This window comes from Rhipicephalus microplus, chromosome 3 (genome assembly GCF_043290135.1).
Source record: "Rhipicephalus microplus isolate Deutch F79 chromosome 3, USDA_Rmic, whole genome shotgun sequence".
NCBI classification, from domain to species: Eukaryota; Metazoa; Arthropoda; class Arachnida; order Ixodida; family Ixodidae; genus Rhipicephalus; species Rhipicephalus microplus.
In genome coordinates, this window is record NC_134702.1 from 171,946,396 (window position 1) to 171,962,735 (window position 16,340).

At 46.6% G+C, this 16,340-nt stretch overlaps 2 protein-coding genes across 4 annotated transcripts in view; one reads left to right on the top strand and one right to left on the bottom strand.

The window, feature by feature from the left end:
* Window positions 1-6,698: 6,698 nt before the first annotated feature.
* LOC142804036 (uncharacterized) lies at window positions 6,699-11,583 on the bottom strand. Its single transcript, XM_075890541.1, has 3 exons — window positions 10,806-11,583; window positions 9,002-9,141; window positions 6,699-7,437 (listed from the first exon to the last, which is right to left on the bottom strand). The coding sequence occupies exons 1-3, from the start codon at window positions 11,268-11,270 to the stop codon at window positions 7,107-7,109; spliced, it is 936 nt and encodes a 311-aa protein (XP_075746656.1). The 5' UTR covers window positions 11,271-11,583; the 3' UTR covers window positions 6,699-7,106.
* A 260-nt stretch (window positions 11,584-11,843) lies between these two features.
* The window catches only part of LOC119167541 (uncharacterized), a 195,065-nt gene continuing 190,568 nt past the window's right edge, over window positions 11,844-16,340 (top strand). Inside the window, exon 1 of one of the 3 annotated variants that reach the window (XM_075887689.1) lies at window positions 11,844-12,616. In XM_075887689.1, the coding sequence (XP_075743804.1) occupies window positions 12,497-12,616 (120 nt within the window). In that variant the 5' untranslated portion in view covers window positions 11,844-12,496. The remainder of the gene's footprint in view (window positions 12,617-16,340) is intronic. The other 2 variants (XM_075887691.1, XM_075887690.1) reach the window with 2 other exon arrangements.

Below are 16,340 nucleotides of genomic sequence, written 5' to 3' on the forward strand. Positions count from 1 at the left end.
GGAAGGAAAAACTTTTTTCGATTCGCAAGGGCACAAACCAAGAACCGCAGGGGTTTCGGAAAGGGTTATGCGCTTGATGGATGGGACTCCAGGGTTCCACTGGCTTGACGATAGTCATGTCATACCAACTAGCCCAAACTGCCACACTTCTAAAATCCACTGGTGGTTGCTGCCTGCCTGACGTACGTGACCAAGCTAAGGAAAAATACTTGCTTTATCAGAGCAACTTATTCTACATGTTTTTTTTTTTTTACGAAACAGTTGAAGACTATTGGCGTGTTCAGGTTTTGTATGGGGGCTGACTTTTCTTCTCCCCTTCTGAGTCACACCCTAACTCCATATTTTGTCCATGTGGGGATGACTTTGCCACCCAACCCCCCCCCCCCCCCCACACACACACACACATGGACAACATGCACAAAATACGGTGGCGAAATTACTCCACTTCCCCCTCTGAAAGGGCTAGAGTTTCTGTATGTGCTAGTGCTACCTTTAGGTACCTAAATACAGCATATACAGTAACTCTAGGGAGCCCTTCCCCCCACCTCCCTCTGCTCTGCCTCTTCCGTGCCCACGCCTATGGTTAACCACAGCTGCACTCACTGCGGTGAAAGCAGAATCTTGAGCGAAATGAACAGCTTGCGAGGAGGGATACCGGGCATCCATGGATTCTCTTCACAGCATTGCTAGAACAGGGAGATGAAAATTTTTAGTAGCTTCTAAAAATAAAAAATTATGCTTAGGAAATATCCTCGCGCTTCACCGGCAGCACCATGAACGCTGGTATCTCCGTGTGGTGGGTGTGGGACCAAAATATCGTTGTTGTAGGTGTGAAAACGGAAAGCCTGGCCTTGAAGCTCATTGGGGACATCACGCTGACGATCGGGGACCGCCAGGTATCGTTTCAAGAACATTTGAAATCAGCCGGAAAAACCTGGAAGGGTGTCGTCACCGTCGCAGACAATGAAACTTCGGAATCCCTTCGACACAAGCTCGAGTGGATCGACGGCGAAATTTTGTATGTGCGAAAACTCGGAACATCCAACGTTGCAGTGGTGACCTTCAAAGGACACCACGTACCAAGATTCATTCACTACTGCTGTGAAAACGTGCCAGTGCGCTACTACAAGAAAACGGTTCCGGCATGTTATCAGTGTGGAACGGTGGGCCACAGACCGGATGCGTGCCCCGATCCGGACAATCAGCAGTGCACTCACTGTGGTTCGAAGGTGGAACTCACTCTGGAGGGCCCAGCGAAGCACGGCTATCAACACGAGTGCCTTATATGCGATGAAAACCATTTCACCGGCTCTGCGCAGTGCGTCGCAAAATTCCGGAAGGCATGGAAGCCCGCTCTACCACAGCGGCAACATGGACTAAAAAACAAGCAAGAAGAGCCCTAAGCACCTCTCAGGACTGACTAAAAAATGAAGCCCATGCATAACAAGACCAAGCCGACCAAAGCCCCAGCCGTACAGAAGTCGAGGCCGCCTACCTTCGCCGCCGAGGATTCTCGTCACTGGCAAACTCGCCCAAACAGGTGAGCGATTGGGTAGGGGTCTCCTCTCAGTTTCCCATCACCACCACTACCTTCCCTTCCAATCCTGAAATTTTAAAACAATTGGAAGCCATGAAAGAACGCATTGAAACTCTGGAACACGAAAATCGGGCGCTGAAGGCGTCGCACGCTGCTACTCCTCCACCACTGTCGGAACCGGTGGCTATGCACACCTCCGACTGCTCGGACGATGAGCAGGACACTCAGTCGGACGTATCGGGTAACACTAGTGTGTCTAAAACTGTAGTAGATGCTTCGAACGACATAGAAGGTCGACTAAGCAGACTAGAGGCTAAACTTGAGGAGCAGAGCAAAATGATCCTAGAACAAACCAAGCTTACAGTACAAGACATTATTCCGCAGCAGCTGAACCCATCAGTATCAGTCCAAGCCACTATATGCAAGACCTCAAGCAAAGCGTTTTGCCAATTCTCACAGCCAGTGTACTACAAACCATTCAAAATTGGCTCACACCCCAATTGGACCAACTCAAAATTAGCATTAAGACAACAGAACAACCCCGACGCAAAATTGTTCATCGTAACCTGGCAAATTCTGAATCCGAGAGCAACATAGCCCAGCCGTTAACAAACCAAACTGAGTCCCCCACGCCTCTCCAGGCTGCCACGCTGGCTGCAGTGGCGAAAATGACACCTCCTCAATAATAAATCCATGATGGCAGGCAGTTCTAAACATAATAATAAAAGCTCCAAACAACAGCAACTCGATATTTTCCAGTGGAACTGCAGGGAGTTTAAAGATAGGAAAAAGAGGGCCACTCTTAACCTTTTCCTGCTCAATCAACATTTTACCCCTGCAGTTTTGGCGCTACAAGAAACCGGCTTACAGGCGAAATTGCCTGGTTACAACTCATTTCAGGGAAGTGCATCCACCTGTGTTCTCGTACACAAGGAGTATACCGCTTGTCAGATAGACCTTGATCTGTCAGAGGAGGACGAATACACAAGGGTCAAAGTCATTCCCAATAAAAGACGAGATCCTAGCTTGTACATTCTAAATGTATACAGTTCTCCGAAATCTAGGCAATGCATCTTCAACGAAATGTTTTATAAAGCGATTAAAGAAGCAGATAAGTATTTACTGGTGATTTTTGGTGACTTTAACACCTCCAGCTATCACTGGGGTTACACCCGCGAAGTCCCCAAGGGACGGAGATTGGCAGAACTCATATCCACTCTTCGTCTATCGCTTGTCACAGATCCGATGAAACCCAATAGAATTGGGAATTCTGTAAACCGAGATACTTGCCCGGATCTATCACTGACTAAGAACATTTCCTACGCAACATGGGAAAACTTAGAACAAATGCTCGGCAGTGATCACTGTCTCCTCAGAATCACGTGCACTCTCCGCCAGCATAGGCCGTAGAACATGGAGCCAAGCTAAGCTGACAGATTGGACAGCCTTCCACTCACAGGTGCTCCCCTCTGTGCCAGGGGCGGGAGGATATACGTGATGGGAAAAACAGCTCCTTGCAGCCAATTCCAAGTGTCTTAAAGCTATAAAGACAACGGAAGACACCCACGCCATCGATAAGTACCTGCTCTACCTATGGGACGCCCGCAGAAGCTTAACTAAGCGATGGCGGAAAAACAAATTCAACCGCAAGCTTAAACTTAGAATAGCCGTGTTGAGTAAGCAAGCGGAGAAATATGCTGCACAACTGAACAAATCCAATTAGATAGAACGGTGCAATGTTGTAGCTAAAGAAATGAATACAAGGAAAGCATGGCGCCTTTTTGAACTCTCGTGGACCCCGCTAAAACCAGACGAGAAGCGCAAAAGCAGCTCCGTCGAGCCCTTCACAGTTTTCAGGGAACCAACTCCCAAGCTGCCTGATGCTTTGTGTGTTAGATACCTATGTCGCACCACGGATCCCAACAGGAACGCATATGAATACGCAGGTAGAGAAAACAGTTAGCTCGATGCCCCTTTTGAAATGTGCGATCTGAAAGCAGCACTGAAAAAAATGGGCAGGAGCACTGCCCCGGGCCGAGACCTGACGTGGTAAAGCTGTTAGCAAATCGTACGATTCTTATCGGCATCTATTGCAGTGCATTAACGCGATCTGGGATGGCCAACCACTGCGAACGAATGGAAAACAGCAGTTGTCACATTCATCCCCAAACCAGGCAAGCAAATCAGCCCGAACAACCTCATACCTATATTATTAACTTCATGTGCCGGCAAATTAATGGGAACAATGGTTAGAGACCGTTTTGCCACGTACCTCGAGCGCAAGGGGCATTTCGGAGATTCCATGTTTGGCTTTAGGCCACACCTGTCTGCGCAAGATATCCTCTTGAAACTAAAACGAGACATTGTCCAACCCATTCCCTCGACGCACAACGACAGGGCAATACTTACACTCGACCTTAAAGGCGCATTCGACAACGTTAAACATGAAAGCATCCTGAAGAACTTGAATAGTACCCATTGCGGTAAGAAAATCTTTGCCTACATGAGAGACTTTCTCTCTGAGAGACTGGCGTTCATTCGCATAGATAACGAGGAACATGGACCATTCAAAATGGGGACGCGGGGAACCCCGCAAGGAACTGTCCTATCTCCGCTGCTATTCAACATTGCCATGATGAAGCTCCCGCAAGCATTGGCAGTAGTGGAAGGAATATATCATGCAATATACGCCGATGATATAACAATCTGGATGAATCGGGGCAGTTTTGGAAAAATTGAAGACCGCCTGCAGCAGGCCGCCTCCATTGTGGAAGACTATGTGGCTCAGTGTGGGTTGCTGTGCGCTCCAACCAAATCTGAATCCCTGCATATCAGAGAAAACATTATAGAAAGGACGAGCCTAAACTCGATGGTATCAGGATGAACCATACGACAGGTTTCAGAACTACGAATCTTTGGCCTTTTAGTTCACAACAGAACAAAAAACAGCACCACGCTAGACAAGCTACAGAAAATTGGAGAACAGGCAGGGCAGATGATACGCTGAGTGTCAAACAAGTGCAGAAGGCTACGAGAAAGGGACGCCATTCGGCTCGCGCATGCTTTTGTAACTAGCAGAATTCTATATTCAATACCGTACTTACGAATGACTAAACACGAAGAGAACAGAGTTGATGCTATTCTTAAGAAAGTAATTAAGCGCGCACTTGATTTACCCATCAGCATTTCAAATCAGAAACTCTCTGCATTTAGAGTCTTTAACTAGATCTATACAAGAGCTCCAAGAAGCCCACCTCGCAAATCAATATACGTGTCTTACGCAGACGCCCCCCCCCCCCCCGGGCGGCGCCTACTGGACCGCCTCTTGATCCGGCACGAATGTGAAATTGAAAACGCGGAGCGTATTACTGAACTTCGGAGAACAAAACTCTGGGTGTCCCCATTTCCCCGAAATATGACCAGGGAGGCACTCCAGGGTAGAAGGCAAGCGCGCGCGGAGGCACTTGAACAACGGCTTGGCTCCCGTAATGGTGTTTACTACATCGATGTGGCTGGGCCGTCACCTAGGGGGTACTACACGGCGGCGGTAATACATCAAGGCACGCAGGTGGACGGCCTCACTTTCAAAGCCACAAGCTCAAGTAAGGTGGAGGAGGTGGCCATTGCACTGGCAGTATCCCATCCAAACTCAAAACAAATAGTTACAGACTATCGAAGAGCCTGCGAGAGCTATCTTGCAGAAGAAATCTCTCCATTGGCTAATAGACTTAAAATTCGGCATCAGGAACCGCGATCCTACCCCAAAACGTCTTATAATAACTCCGGGACATCAGGGTCTACAGGGTAACGAGGCTGCACATGCAGCGGCCCGCGTGATTACTTCCCGGGAAGCTCCCCGTTCCCCTGATATACCTGAACGTCCCACACTTTTAACACCGTTTCGAGAAATCAAAGAATACTACATTGAGCAACGCCGCTTGTATCCCGCACCAGCGAAGGGACTCTCGAAAACGGAGGAGCGCGTCCTGTGGCGCCTACAAGCAAGCCGCTCTGTCCAGCCATACTCAAATATTACGACCCAAAAATAAGTGGGCAGTGCCAGTACTGTGGTGAAGTGGCCAACACTTACCATATGGTCTGGGCCTGCCAAATGAGCCCAAAATGAACCCTTTCCCAACCCCACCAAAGAAGACAGGGAGACAACCTTACTCAATAGCTCCACACTAGAGGAACAGCGAACTCTAGTCCAGCGGGCTCGGGTGGCGGCCTCGACTAATGACGTCCCGGACTAGGGATGTCAACCAGCCCGTTGGGGATAACGGCTATCTGGCACAGCCAGCATCAATAAATGTTTTTTCCTCCTCCAATCGCATGCCGAACTTTATATTCTGTTGGACACGATATACGTTTATCTGAGGCTGTGGTACATAGCCTACAGTCTTAGTTTGTTCTCCTTTTGACCGCAGCCGCCTCTTTCTGCGAGACCTTGGCCTGGGCTCTCAGCGGCGAGCAGCGCGCAACCAAGAGGTACTGAAACGTACGGAATATCACCATGCATGCAGCTAACAAGAAAGGATACTTTGCTCTACTGCTCCGGCACTGCCATGTAATAATACAATTTAAATAACAAACGATGTCGATTCTTTTCATTTGATCCATCAGGAAGACATCCTTGAGACTCCGCCGAATTTTTCACGCAATTGGCGACCCCTACGTTTTGAAAAGGAGGAAAAAAATTACTTGAAGCGTGCGACGAACCTTTGTAAACTCCGCTCCTTCTCGACGAATTTGAGATAATAATCCCGGCAATCAATTTGCGCAGCAATAAACTCCGAAGCTGATCTCATTCGATGAATACTAGGAAAAATGTCTCAGGACCTCTTAATATATACAACATTCTACGAGTCTATACTGGTTTACAATGTTTAGCTTCTATTTGAACAAGCATGCTTCTGGTTCCGAAATAACATACGGAAAGATGGCCTATAGTTTGTACACATGCATCACTGAAATTTCCACCTGAAGCAATGGTGTACATGTGCGGTGGTGAATCGCGTGCCCTTGTTGGGTACATGTGTTTATTCTTGCTTAATAAAGCACTACGTCGATTCCAAGAGCTGGTGTCATTTCTTCACTTGCACTTCTCTTTGTTCGCGCTTGCCATTGCAATGAAACGTAATCAAGTTAATAAATGGATCGATGAACGAGTGAATAAAGAAATTTACTGAAGCATACAGAGCTTGCTACCGCTTGTTTGCTTGAACAGTGTGGAAAAAATACATATGATTGATTGATCTGTGGGGTTTAAGGTCCCAAAACCACTATATGATTATGAGAGACGCCGTAGTGGAGGGCTCCGGAATTTTCGACCACCTGGGGTTCTTTTAACGTGCACCCAAATCTGAGTACACGGGCCTACAGCATTTCCGCCTCCATCGGCAATGCAACCGCCACAGCCGGGATTTGATCCCGCGACCTGCGGGTCAGCAGCCGAGTACCTTAGCCCCTAGACCACCGTGGCGGGGCTGGAAAAAATACATATTTAATTAAGAACCAGCAACACAGTGACATATTCTGCTTTGCCACTGTCATTGGCCAATACATCAAATCAAAGCACGGGCTCCTCCTGATGATCTTCCGTTGGCTCCGGTTCTGTCTGCACTGACACATTCCTCCCCTCTCGGTAGCCGACTTTCTTCAGCAGGACAGCGAACTCTTCGCGAATCCTGACGATGATGTCCCACAACTGCTGACGTCTCTGCTCCTGGTGCTCCAACGAGTTCCTCCGGACGTCGTCGTCAGCGTCGGTCACGTGGCAGCTGTAGTCCGCGGTGGCACCTTTAGCGCCACTGTCGTCCTTGGCAGCTCCACTGGTTTGACATCGACGACGGGTAGGTAGACCGCAGGACAACAGGGCCTTGGTTTTGATCAACTTCAGCCTGCGCCATCGTTAAAGAAACCGATAAACGCTTCAGATATAAAGCATGTCATATATCTGAACCACACAAGTCAAAAGAGAGCAATGTAGGTGTAGGGGTTGCTCCTTTGAGAGAGTAGCTGTGTTACAATCACTATTGTTCCCCACAGTGGGGCAGTGGCTGTGGAAATGCATGTACTCTTCCCAAAAGAGCAACAGTTAATTATTGCTCCCTTTGGGCAGCGATCGTTGTGGCAACGGTGTTACTTCCTCAAAGGAGCAGTCCGAACCTCCCACCCCCGTTGCTATTTTCGTTGCCCCAATAAGTTCTCTGTTTGGAAAGGATGCAACGTCAAGGGGTCGAACTGTTGTTCCACTAGCAGTCTCTCTCTTTGAGGATGAGGTTAGCCTCCTCCCCCATCCCACTCTCGAAAGAAAAAACGTTACTTTCGCCAAGTGTCACTGATGGAGAAACTGTTAATCTTTGCAGTTGCTGCAGTTACTCTCTGGGGAGCAACTGCTCATGCTTCCGGTTTCTCTCAAGTGGAAGACGTATCCGTAGCCTGCTTTTCATACCCAGCTGGACAACTAAGCTGCGTTTTAAACATATTTTTTCTTTGCAGTGCAGGCACAGAAATTTCATTTAAAAGAAATTCAATGGGTGGTTATAAATCTTTCATTTTGTTTTCCTCGATTTCAGACTGAATTATAGCTGCGGACACTGTAAGTGATTTTGTAAGGCCTCAATTCTTCGAAAGTACACCATGCAACTTGTATGCCATCATTCACTTTCGGCGTGGCTTTGAATGTTACGTGACACTTGCGGCCATGGTTTATAAGCAGTACTCCGTGTATTTTAACAATGACGCAATGTTTTTTTTTTTAGCTACAACAGTCGTAGTGCGAAACCAATATTCGTAGCGTTTATGGCGTGAATTTTGAAAACAATCGTTTATACCTTGACTTTCTGTCGTAAATATGCAGTAAAATTTCGATTAACGAAGTCAGCAAATTGCATATTCATTTCGTTATATACAAACTACGTTAAAACTAAACTCGGCTTTTTAGGTGGCGTATATGGGCACCATGGGTTGCTTTTTTTTTTGCGAAGAAACTGCTGGAATAATGTTTGAATAATACTGTTACGAAAACCTAATTAGAAACGAAAGCCTAATTTAAATATTGCGAAAAAAACGGAAATCAATTTTCTGGATCCTGATAACCGGCAACCACGGCGTGATGCGGCACCACCCATGCAGGAACCTTCACAGCGGCAGAACGCCACTCACACCGTACGTGAAAATCGCTCGCAACCCAACCATACGACGGCTTCATAAGGCGGCAGTTTGAATTTACCATGCCACATTTTCCAAGGGCACCGCTGAAGCCTAGTTTTTTTGTTTTGAATTACGGATAACACGCTTCGTTGCGTAATTAAATTGGGGTCCAAGGTACATGGCAGCAGTTTCTTGCATGATTTTAGCTATATTAAATTTTATTATATCGCGGTTCAACCCATTCCCGTTACCGCGAAGTTATATCTCTGATTAGGCGTCCATATCAAGGTGCAGTTGTAGTGTACTTGCCTCAGTGCATCGTTGTCGGCGTCGAGTTGACGCATGAGCTCGGCGCTTCGACGTATCTCAGCGATCAGAGTCTCCACGCGGATCGCAGAGTGGCGCTCTACTTCGCACAGCTCTCGATGTTCCTGCTCCAGCTGAGCGACCTGCAAAGCAAACGTATGTAGCGGACAGTGACAGACAGACAGACAGACAGAATGTTAAAGAGACACTAATGTCAATTAACGATTTAAGTCAAGGTGAAAGCTCAATGTATGACAACGTCTAAAACGACAGCTTTACCAACAATAGTGCCCTAGTTACCGAATTAATATAAATGCACGAGGACACATGCGCCATGAGTAGGACATTCGCAAAACGATTCCGACAACGTGAGAATTGTCACACACCATTAATCGCTGGTAATCAAACTAGCTGCACTAATTCATGACTTCTTTGCGCAAACACGTACACGGACACAAGAAAAAGAGGCAAACAACACGGGCGCAAAAATTGCGCCCGTGTTGTTTGCCTCTTTTTCTTGTGTCCGTGTACGTGTTTGCGCAAAGAAGTCATGAATGAGTACCAACTCGCCCAACTTTCAGTACTAGCTGCACTAAATAAAGCGCCTTCAGTGCATCAAGAGATGTAATGAAACGCTGCTTGTTCGTTTCTGTTCGATTCATGAAAAAAAAAAAAAAAAACACCGGGCGTTACTGCGGAGAATGGCGCGAGTGGTTCAAAAGTTCAATTTTCGCCTTGTTAAATTTAAAGTTACTCTACATGCCGTGGGAGGCCAAGCTCGTCCTCGAGGACCTAGAAGACCAGCGACAACTCGTCGCCAGAGCCAAGAGGGCAGTCGAAGGTAGAAGGTTCCTGAACTAGGGAACCCTCCCACTTTATGGTGACACCGAGCCTCACTCGAAACACTGTTTTCTTAATAAACGTGTATATATCTCTCTACTCTAGGTAGCATATACAGTAACTCTAGTTAAATTGAACAGGTCGTGTCATCTAACGGGACCAAGCTAAACCAAGAACGGCTGCCATCTCGGAGGCCATGACAGAAAACCGTTCAACGGCCGTCGTTGCCACTGTTGCTCCTACTACTTGTCGTCGGCCGCGTAGTAAAATCGGGAAATGTTGTGCAAGGCAACAGTGACGTGATACGTTCTGCCTGAGGCGGGTAGGTTGAAGTGCTCCAACCCTATGCGTGCCACTAAAAGATGATTTTATTTGAAAATAAGCACCTCCTCGTCACAAAAGTAACACTACAATGTTTCTGGACTGCTATTTTAGCAATCAACGAAAACTTAATAGTTGCCTTTAGTGCCCCTTTAATAAACGAACCTTTAAATTTACCCAGTGGATGGATGGATGGATGGATGGATGGACGGACGGACGGATGGAAGGACGGACGGACGGATGGATGGATGGATGGAGAGGAGGTAGTTTACAAGCCAAAAGATTCACGATAACGTCGCCACACCCTGGAAACATAAAACATTTCACTTGGCTGTGCCCGCAGTTTGACAGAGAAATAACAGAGATGGTACGCAGGTTGCAGAAAGATTGTCACTAGCACGGTGCATTAGAAGATGTCTTTTTTCCTGAACGACCTACGGTGACGAGGAAAAGCGTGCAACGGATCCTCATGACGAATTTCCTGCGAGACACTGGGCTGAGTGACATTTGCTGACCGGACCCTAGAATTTAAGAGATGCTCAGGCGGAACAGTTGCCGGCCTTCTAGGCCAGGCTAACCCTGCCTTTGCAACAGAACCACCACCACCAGCATGTACTACAAGAATATACTTACTCTATGTACGTACCTCAAAACGAAGTTCTTGTGAAAGCTTTTTGGTGTTAAATCCTCCGGCGGCGCTGTCGGTGTCCTGCCACTTCAATTGTTCCACCTCTTTCTCCAGTTCAGTGGCCGTGCTCCTCAGATCGTCGTTCTGTTTTCTCAGCTCGTCGCACTTCGCCTCGACTGACGCAAACTGTTGTTCAAGCTCTGTGGCTTCTTCTTTGGCCTTGGACAATTCTTGCATCAGCACATTGATCTGGCGCTCCAGCTCTCGCAAGATGGCCGACTCCTGACGTGCGGCGTCCCTCAAAAGTTGCTCGAGCTTGAGGTTGACGGCTCGCAAACACGCTTCCAGTCGAAACTTTTTGCGTTCCAGGTTGTCGACTTCACGTTCATAGTCGGCGTCCCTCAGTTGACGCAGAGCCAGCTCTTCGAAGGCAAACTCCAGCGCCGTTAGCGCTGCGTCGCAGTCGAAACTTTCGTTGAACATACCTGTCACTCGTACTTTATGGGTGCTGAGACCTTAGTTTTTTGTCATACGAGCGCACACAATACGCACAACAGTCACTAGAGTGGAAATGAGACGCTCTGATAATGAAAGCTCTGCGCTAATGCAACTTAGGGCCACGCACAATACAGCGATGTTGTACTCGAACAACTGCAATAAAGGGCTAAACTGCCCTTCCGTTGTCACAAATACGAGTTAAATCACACCGTACACTTCAGCGAGGTCAAACGGAGTTCCGCTTTGCAAGCGACTGGCATATGTATCTTCAAAAAGCAAGAACGTACGCGGACGAAACAAAAACTGAAAACCCGAAGCGCCACCTGTCTGCCTGCCGTCTGCAATATTTGATGGCGACGATGATAGTGCAGAAAGCACGAAGGAAGGAAAGTGGCAGAAAGTAAAGAAAATGCTTAGAGTTATTACGTACACAATTTACCATTACAAGTGTAAGATTACAAGTTTTATGATTAAATATTACCGTTATTGTCAATAAAATGAAACCATTGATGATGTTTAGTAAGATCACGTGAATAAAAATAAAGTTACACCTGGCGGCTTTTGTTAGTTGAAAGTGTGTTCGCGTGTGTACAAAAAACGTGCTACAAGGAGAGAATAAATGTAGTTGGTGACGACATTTTTATGGCTCGCCGCGTTGACAAACTTGCTGGGCTGAGCCAAACAGGAAAATGAACACTGAAGCTCTGCAGCAACATTTCATCGCGCCGTCTTTTCGCACATGGCGGCTGTTGCATTGATCGATAACGCTGAACAAACTGGTAGGTGTTCTGTGGTGAACCGCTGTGAAGAAGTCGCGTTGGAATGCTGGCAGCGTCACTGTGTGCTGGTTTTCCGCGTCGGTTACCCTTCTTATCCTGGGTTCTCGACCTGCCCACCCCGCCGTGTTCTGTGAAGTGGCAGTGTAAAGGTGTTCTGTGACTCTACGTTTATATTTCACGCTTCGAAGAGCTAGTACTGGACGGCGAACCTGCCTTTATTAACACGCCGGCCTTCTGCCCTGCGTATGGATAAAGAAGCATATGCAACCGAAGCCATGTACCGCATAACAACCTCCAACGTGAGAGAAAACAAGTTGTTGAGTGGATCGCGACGGTGAAAAGAAGGAGCTTCAAGTCGTCGAGAACCACTGTTCACTGCTCGAAGCGGTTTCGCGATAGTACTACCATTGGTGTTTATCGTTAAGGCGTGTGATGGGAAGTCCGGTAAAGTCTGACCAGTTAAGGCCTGGCGTGGTTCCATCGATCTTCGTTAATGAACAGAATGCATCGGAGGCACCGAAAGCAGATTTGTCGCAGAGGCCAAAAAATGAGGTAAGATTTTGAATGTTGAAGCTTTCTGTCTGACATGTGTTCCTTTAAAATGACTGAATCCCAATGAAGAAGGTTGTAAGGCACAAAGACATAACCTTCCTTATGCTATTCACCGCGTGCTTACACGGTTTTCAGGGCCCTAGATTGGCAAAAGGTATGGGTATGAGTAAATGTATCAAGTATACCTTAGTAACCGCGGGTTCACTAATGACACCGCATCGATGATTAACTCAGGGGACGAATTACAACTCATGATTACTTTATTGGACAAGAAAAGCTGAAGAGTTGGTCTGAATACTAGGAGGGAAAAGAGGAAAGAACTTTATTCGCAGTCCGGCGAGTTGGTGGGGCGGGCCAATAGTCCCGCCTAGGTTACAGTCAGGAGTCCTTGAATCCTGGCAACCTCCTTGGCCCACTGGACGGCCCACATCCGATCTTCAAAGTCGGGGCTCAGCATTGCGACTTCCCAGCACGTGAAGGCTGTCACCAGACGCCGTATACTTGTTATGGGCACTTATCCCTCTACATTTCCATAACATATCCTCTAAAGTGACTCTGGAGTCAAAACACTTTTACCTGTCCGTTTTATAAATAACGGGATGTATAGTGTGCGAGAGTGCAGGATTCGGATACGTCCTAGTTTGTAACTACCGCCACTGACAGATTGTCCTTTTGTCGATTTTGGGTGAGGGGGGCGGGAATATGCCCTTCTGTAATCTATAATGTTTTGTAATGTCATTGTATCTAGTCATTCTGTCTTCCCACTCGTCTGCTGCGCCGTAATCACCGGACGATGCTGGGGCGGCACTTGAGAGGGCAGCCCGGTCGGTGAGCCCTCGAGCTGCGTCATGTACCGCCCCGTTGTTGCTGTCCGCTGCGAAGAAGTATAAAATTGTGCAAAGAAGAAGTATAAAATAATGCAAATTGAAAGTAGAGGACAGCACTTTGCGACGAGTGGCGAGACTCTGGAAGTAGTAAAGGAATACTGGGAGAATAAGGATGGGTTAGAGCATGTTCGACGAGCATTCTCAAGTCATGAATGGTACTTCACCTTATTTCTGAACAGAAATATATATAACAGCTGCGTCGTCCCTGTACTTAGAAAGAGGGTTCACTTCAACACTTTTGGAACCTCGAGAAATTTGATTATTTATGGGTAGTCCAGGAAACATCATTTTTATGGCACCCAAAGCTTCTGATGTTAATGTTTAGGGTATCGAATTGTACATCAAGGAGTTATTCTTCGAACAAACACAGTTTGAAACCACAAGTTTATCAAACAAAAAATGTGTGACATGAACATGGAAATTTCATAAAAATATTGGCACTGCTGTGAACAAGGGTAAGCATGAAAAAAATTCGAAATACACATTTTAGACACAAGGAACAGACACACTTGTGCTGTGAATATAAGCGATGTAAATGCAAAAATGTTTGGTGTACACAGAATAACATTACATGTGGTGTCTTTCATGCCATCACGTGAAGCATTCATGCAATGTGGTAAAAAACAGATTTGCTGCAAATGTTTCACAGCATACATTGGTTTTCTGTTCTATTCAATAACTCGAGTAGTAAAAAGACAAAAAGTCAACAGCTCCCGCGAGGCGCCTCGCAGCACTATAAAGCGCAGTTCCAAGGTTCGCTCCCGGCTGCCCCCACGCACGGAACTGCACATCTCTGTGCTGTTGCCGGCAAATGGTGGCGCCCGAAGGATATGGACACCCTGCAGATAAAAGCGCAAACATTGAAAACACATTGGTCAACTTACACCGACACGTGCCAGTCATAATGCGGCCAGAGCACAAAACTAAACTCACTGGCGGATGACCACCGATGTTCCGGGACGGTTTGACAAACTCTCGTCATCCAGGCTGAAATCAAAAGTGTCGATGCCGTCTTCTGAGCCTGTGCTGGTGTCTTCATTTCAAGATTCCAGCCCTGATGTCCAAGAACCCTCCGAATTTCGCCGTTTTCATGAAGCGGTCACACAAGATGTCAACTCCATCATTGAAATTACGCACGCTCACCCGCTCTTATAGAAAGGCGTTTCAAAATCCCCACGTGGTGAAAAAATAGAAACCCAAAGGTGAAACTGTTCAAGTACTTCTCTTTTTCTATGTTAGAAGGCATAAGGTGTCCACAACGGCTTGTAATGGTGCAAATATTTAACCTTAAATATCGACATTATGCTATCAATTGGGATAGGCACAGTCACAAAATTGTTGAATTGTGTATGCACTGAGCAGTGGAAAGAAAAAATAGTAACCTTAACAGAAGGGAAAAGAGTAGAGTGTGACAGGAAACAAAAGGGTATCATGAACATCAATGATGAGATCATCAAAAAGAGATGGGCATGTCACGTAGCACATAAACAGGGTAACCACTAGTCAATAATGGTATGTGCTTGAATTCTAAGGGAAGGCTAACATTCCAGAGACAAAAAGAAAGTTAGAAAGGCAGGTGAGATTAAAAAGTACGAGAGTATAACGGGATAGCAGCAAGCACAAGGCTGTGTTGAATGGCAGAACATGATGACAAAAGGGCTTTGCCCTGCAGTTGGCGTGGTGAGGCTGACGATGATCATAAGGTAGCAAGTATAAAAAGTATTTGACCAATACTATACTGCCTGCTGTGAATTTAAACTGCAGCCATTTAAGTGTTTCGATATTGCGATGAGCTACAGTGGGGGGGGGGGGGGGGGGGCAACTTTTCAGCTAACCAGGAAACTGCAGAAGGCACTGCGTGGCGGATTCCACAACAGCTGCTTCATACAGGCCTTCGTTCATGCAGTACTTGATTTCCACATATGGCATCAATGGGTACCATTGCCATATGCCTTAGTGGTTGTGTCATCGGTGATTGCACGATACTGTTGCGTTACACCAAAGTGTCCCTAAGACCTATGCACGTCTTCGTCTCCTAAGCCTCGCAGGTTAACTTACGTCGTCGTTCCTGTGTGGGAGTGCGTTAAACTCCCACAAGAAAAGCGAACAGGCTCGAGGCGTTGCAGGCACTATCACAGAGGCTCGCTGCATTTTGTTTAAATTCTACATTGAACTTGTTTGCTGTATCGGTTATGTCAGCGGCTGCTTAATGCACGAATGAACAACTAAGAGCTGCACTCCATAATTTTTGCGAGACGGTTTTTATATTGTGGAACTGCTTCATCATTGAAGCTATATTACACATGACACGAGTTTGACAGCACACAAATACTGAAAGGAAAGTTCTGAGTCATTTTACATGTGAAATATTTCTTGCCAAGCCAAAGCCGCTTCGATTGTTTCTACCTAGTGGCCTTTGTTTGGGTGCTTCAGTGGTCACGTTTTCTACAGAGTGTTTATCAAAATTGGCATAGGACATGAAAGTATGACAAACACAATTCATCGGTCATAACAAGCCTAATGTGAAAAATCACGGTACCTAACGATAGGACGACACGTCGGAAATCATTCTGAGCGGTTTCTGGACATCATAGAAAGCCAGGACCTCATTTCCTGTCAGCGAGTCTTTCTTAGCTTTATATGTTTTGCTGCGTTGTCTTTCCAATCACCTTTTTTTTTTTCTTCAGTAGCTGGTGGAATATCTCTACTACTGTCCAAGTGTTCCTAAGAAACTTCTAATTAAACGTTCTACCTTGCCAAATTTGGGTAGAGCTCCATAACTGTTGTGGGCTTAGGGACTTGGATGATTGCCCTCTTTTATAGTGTTGTAGGGTGAA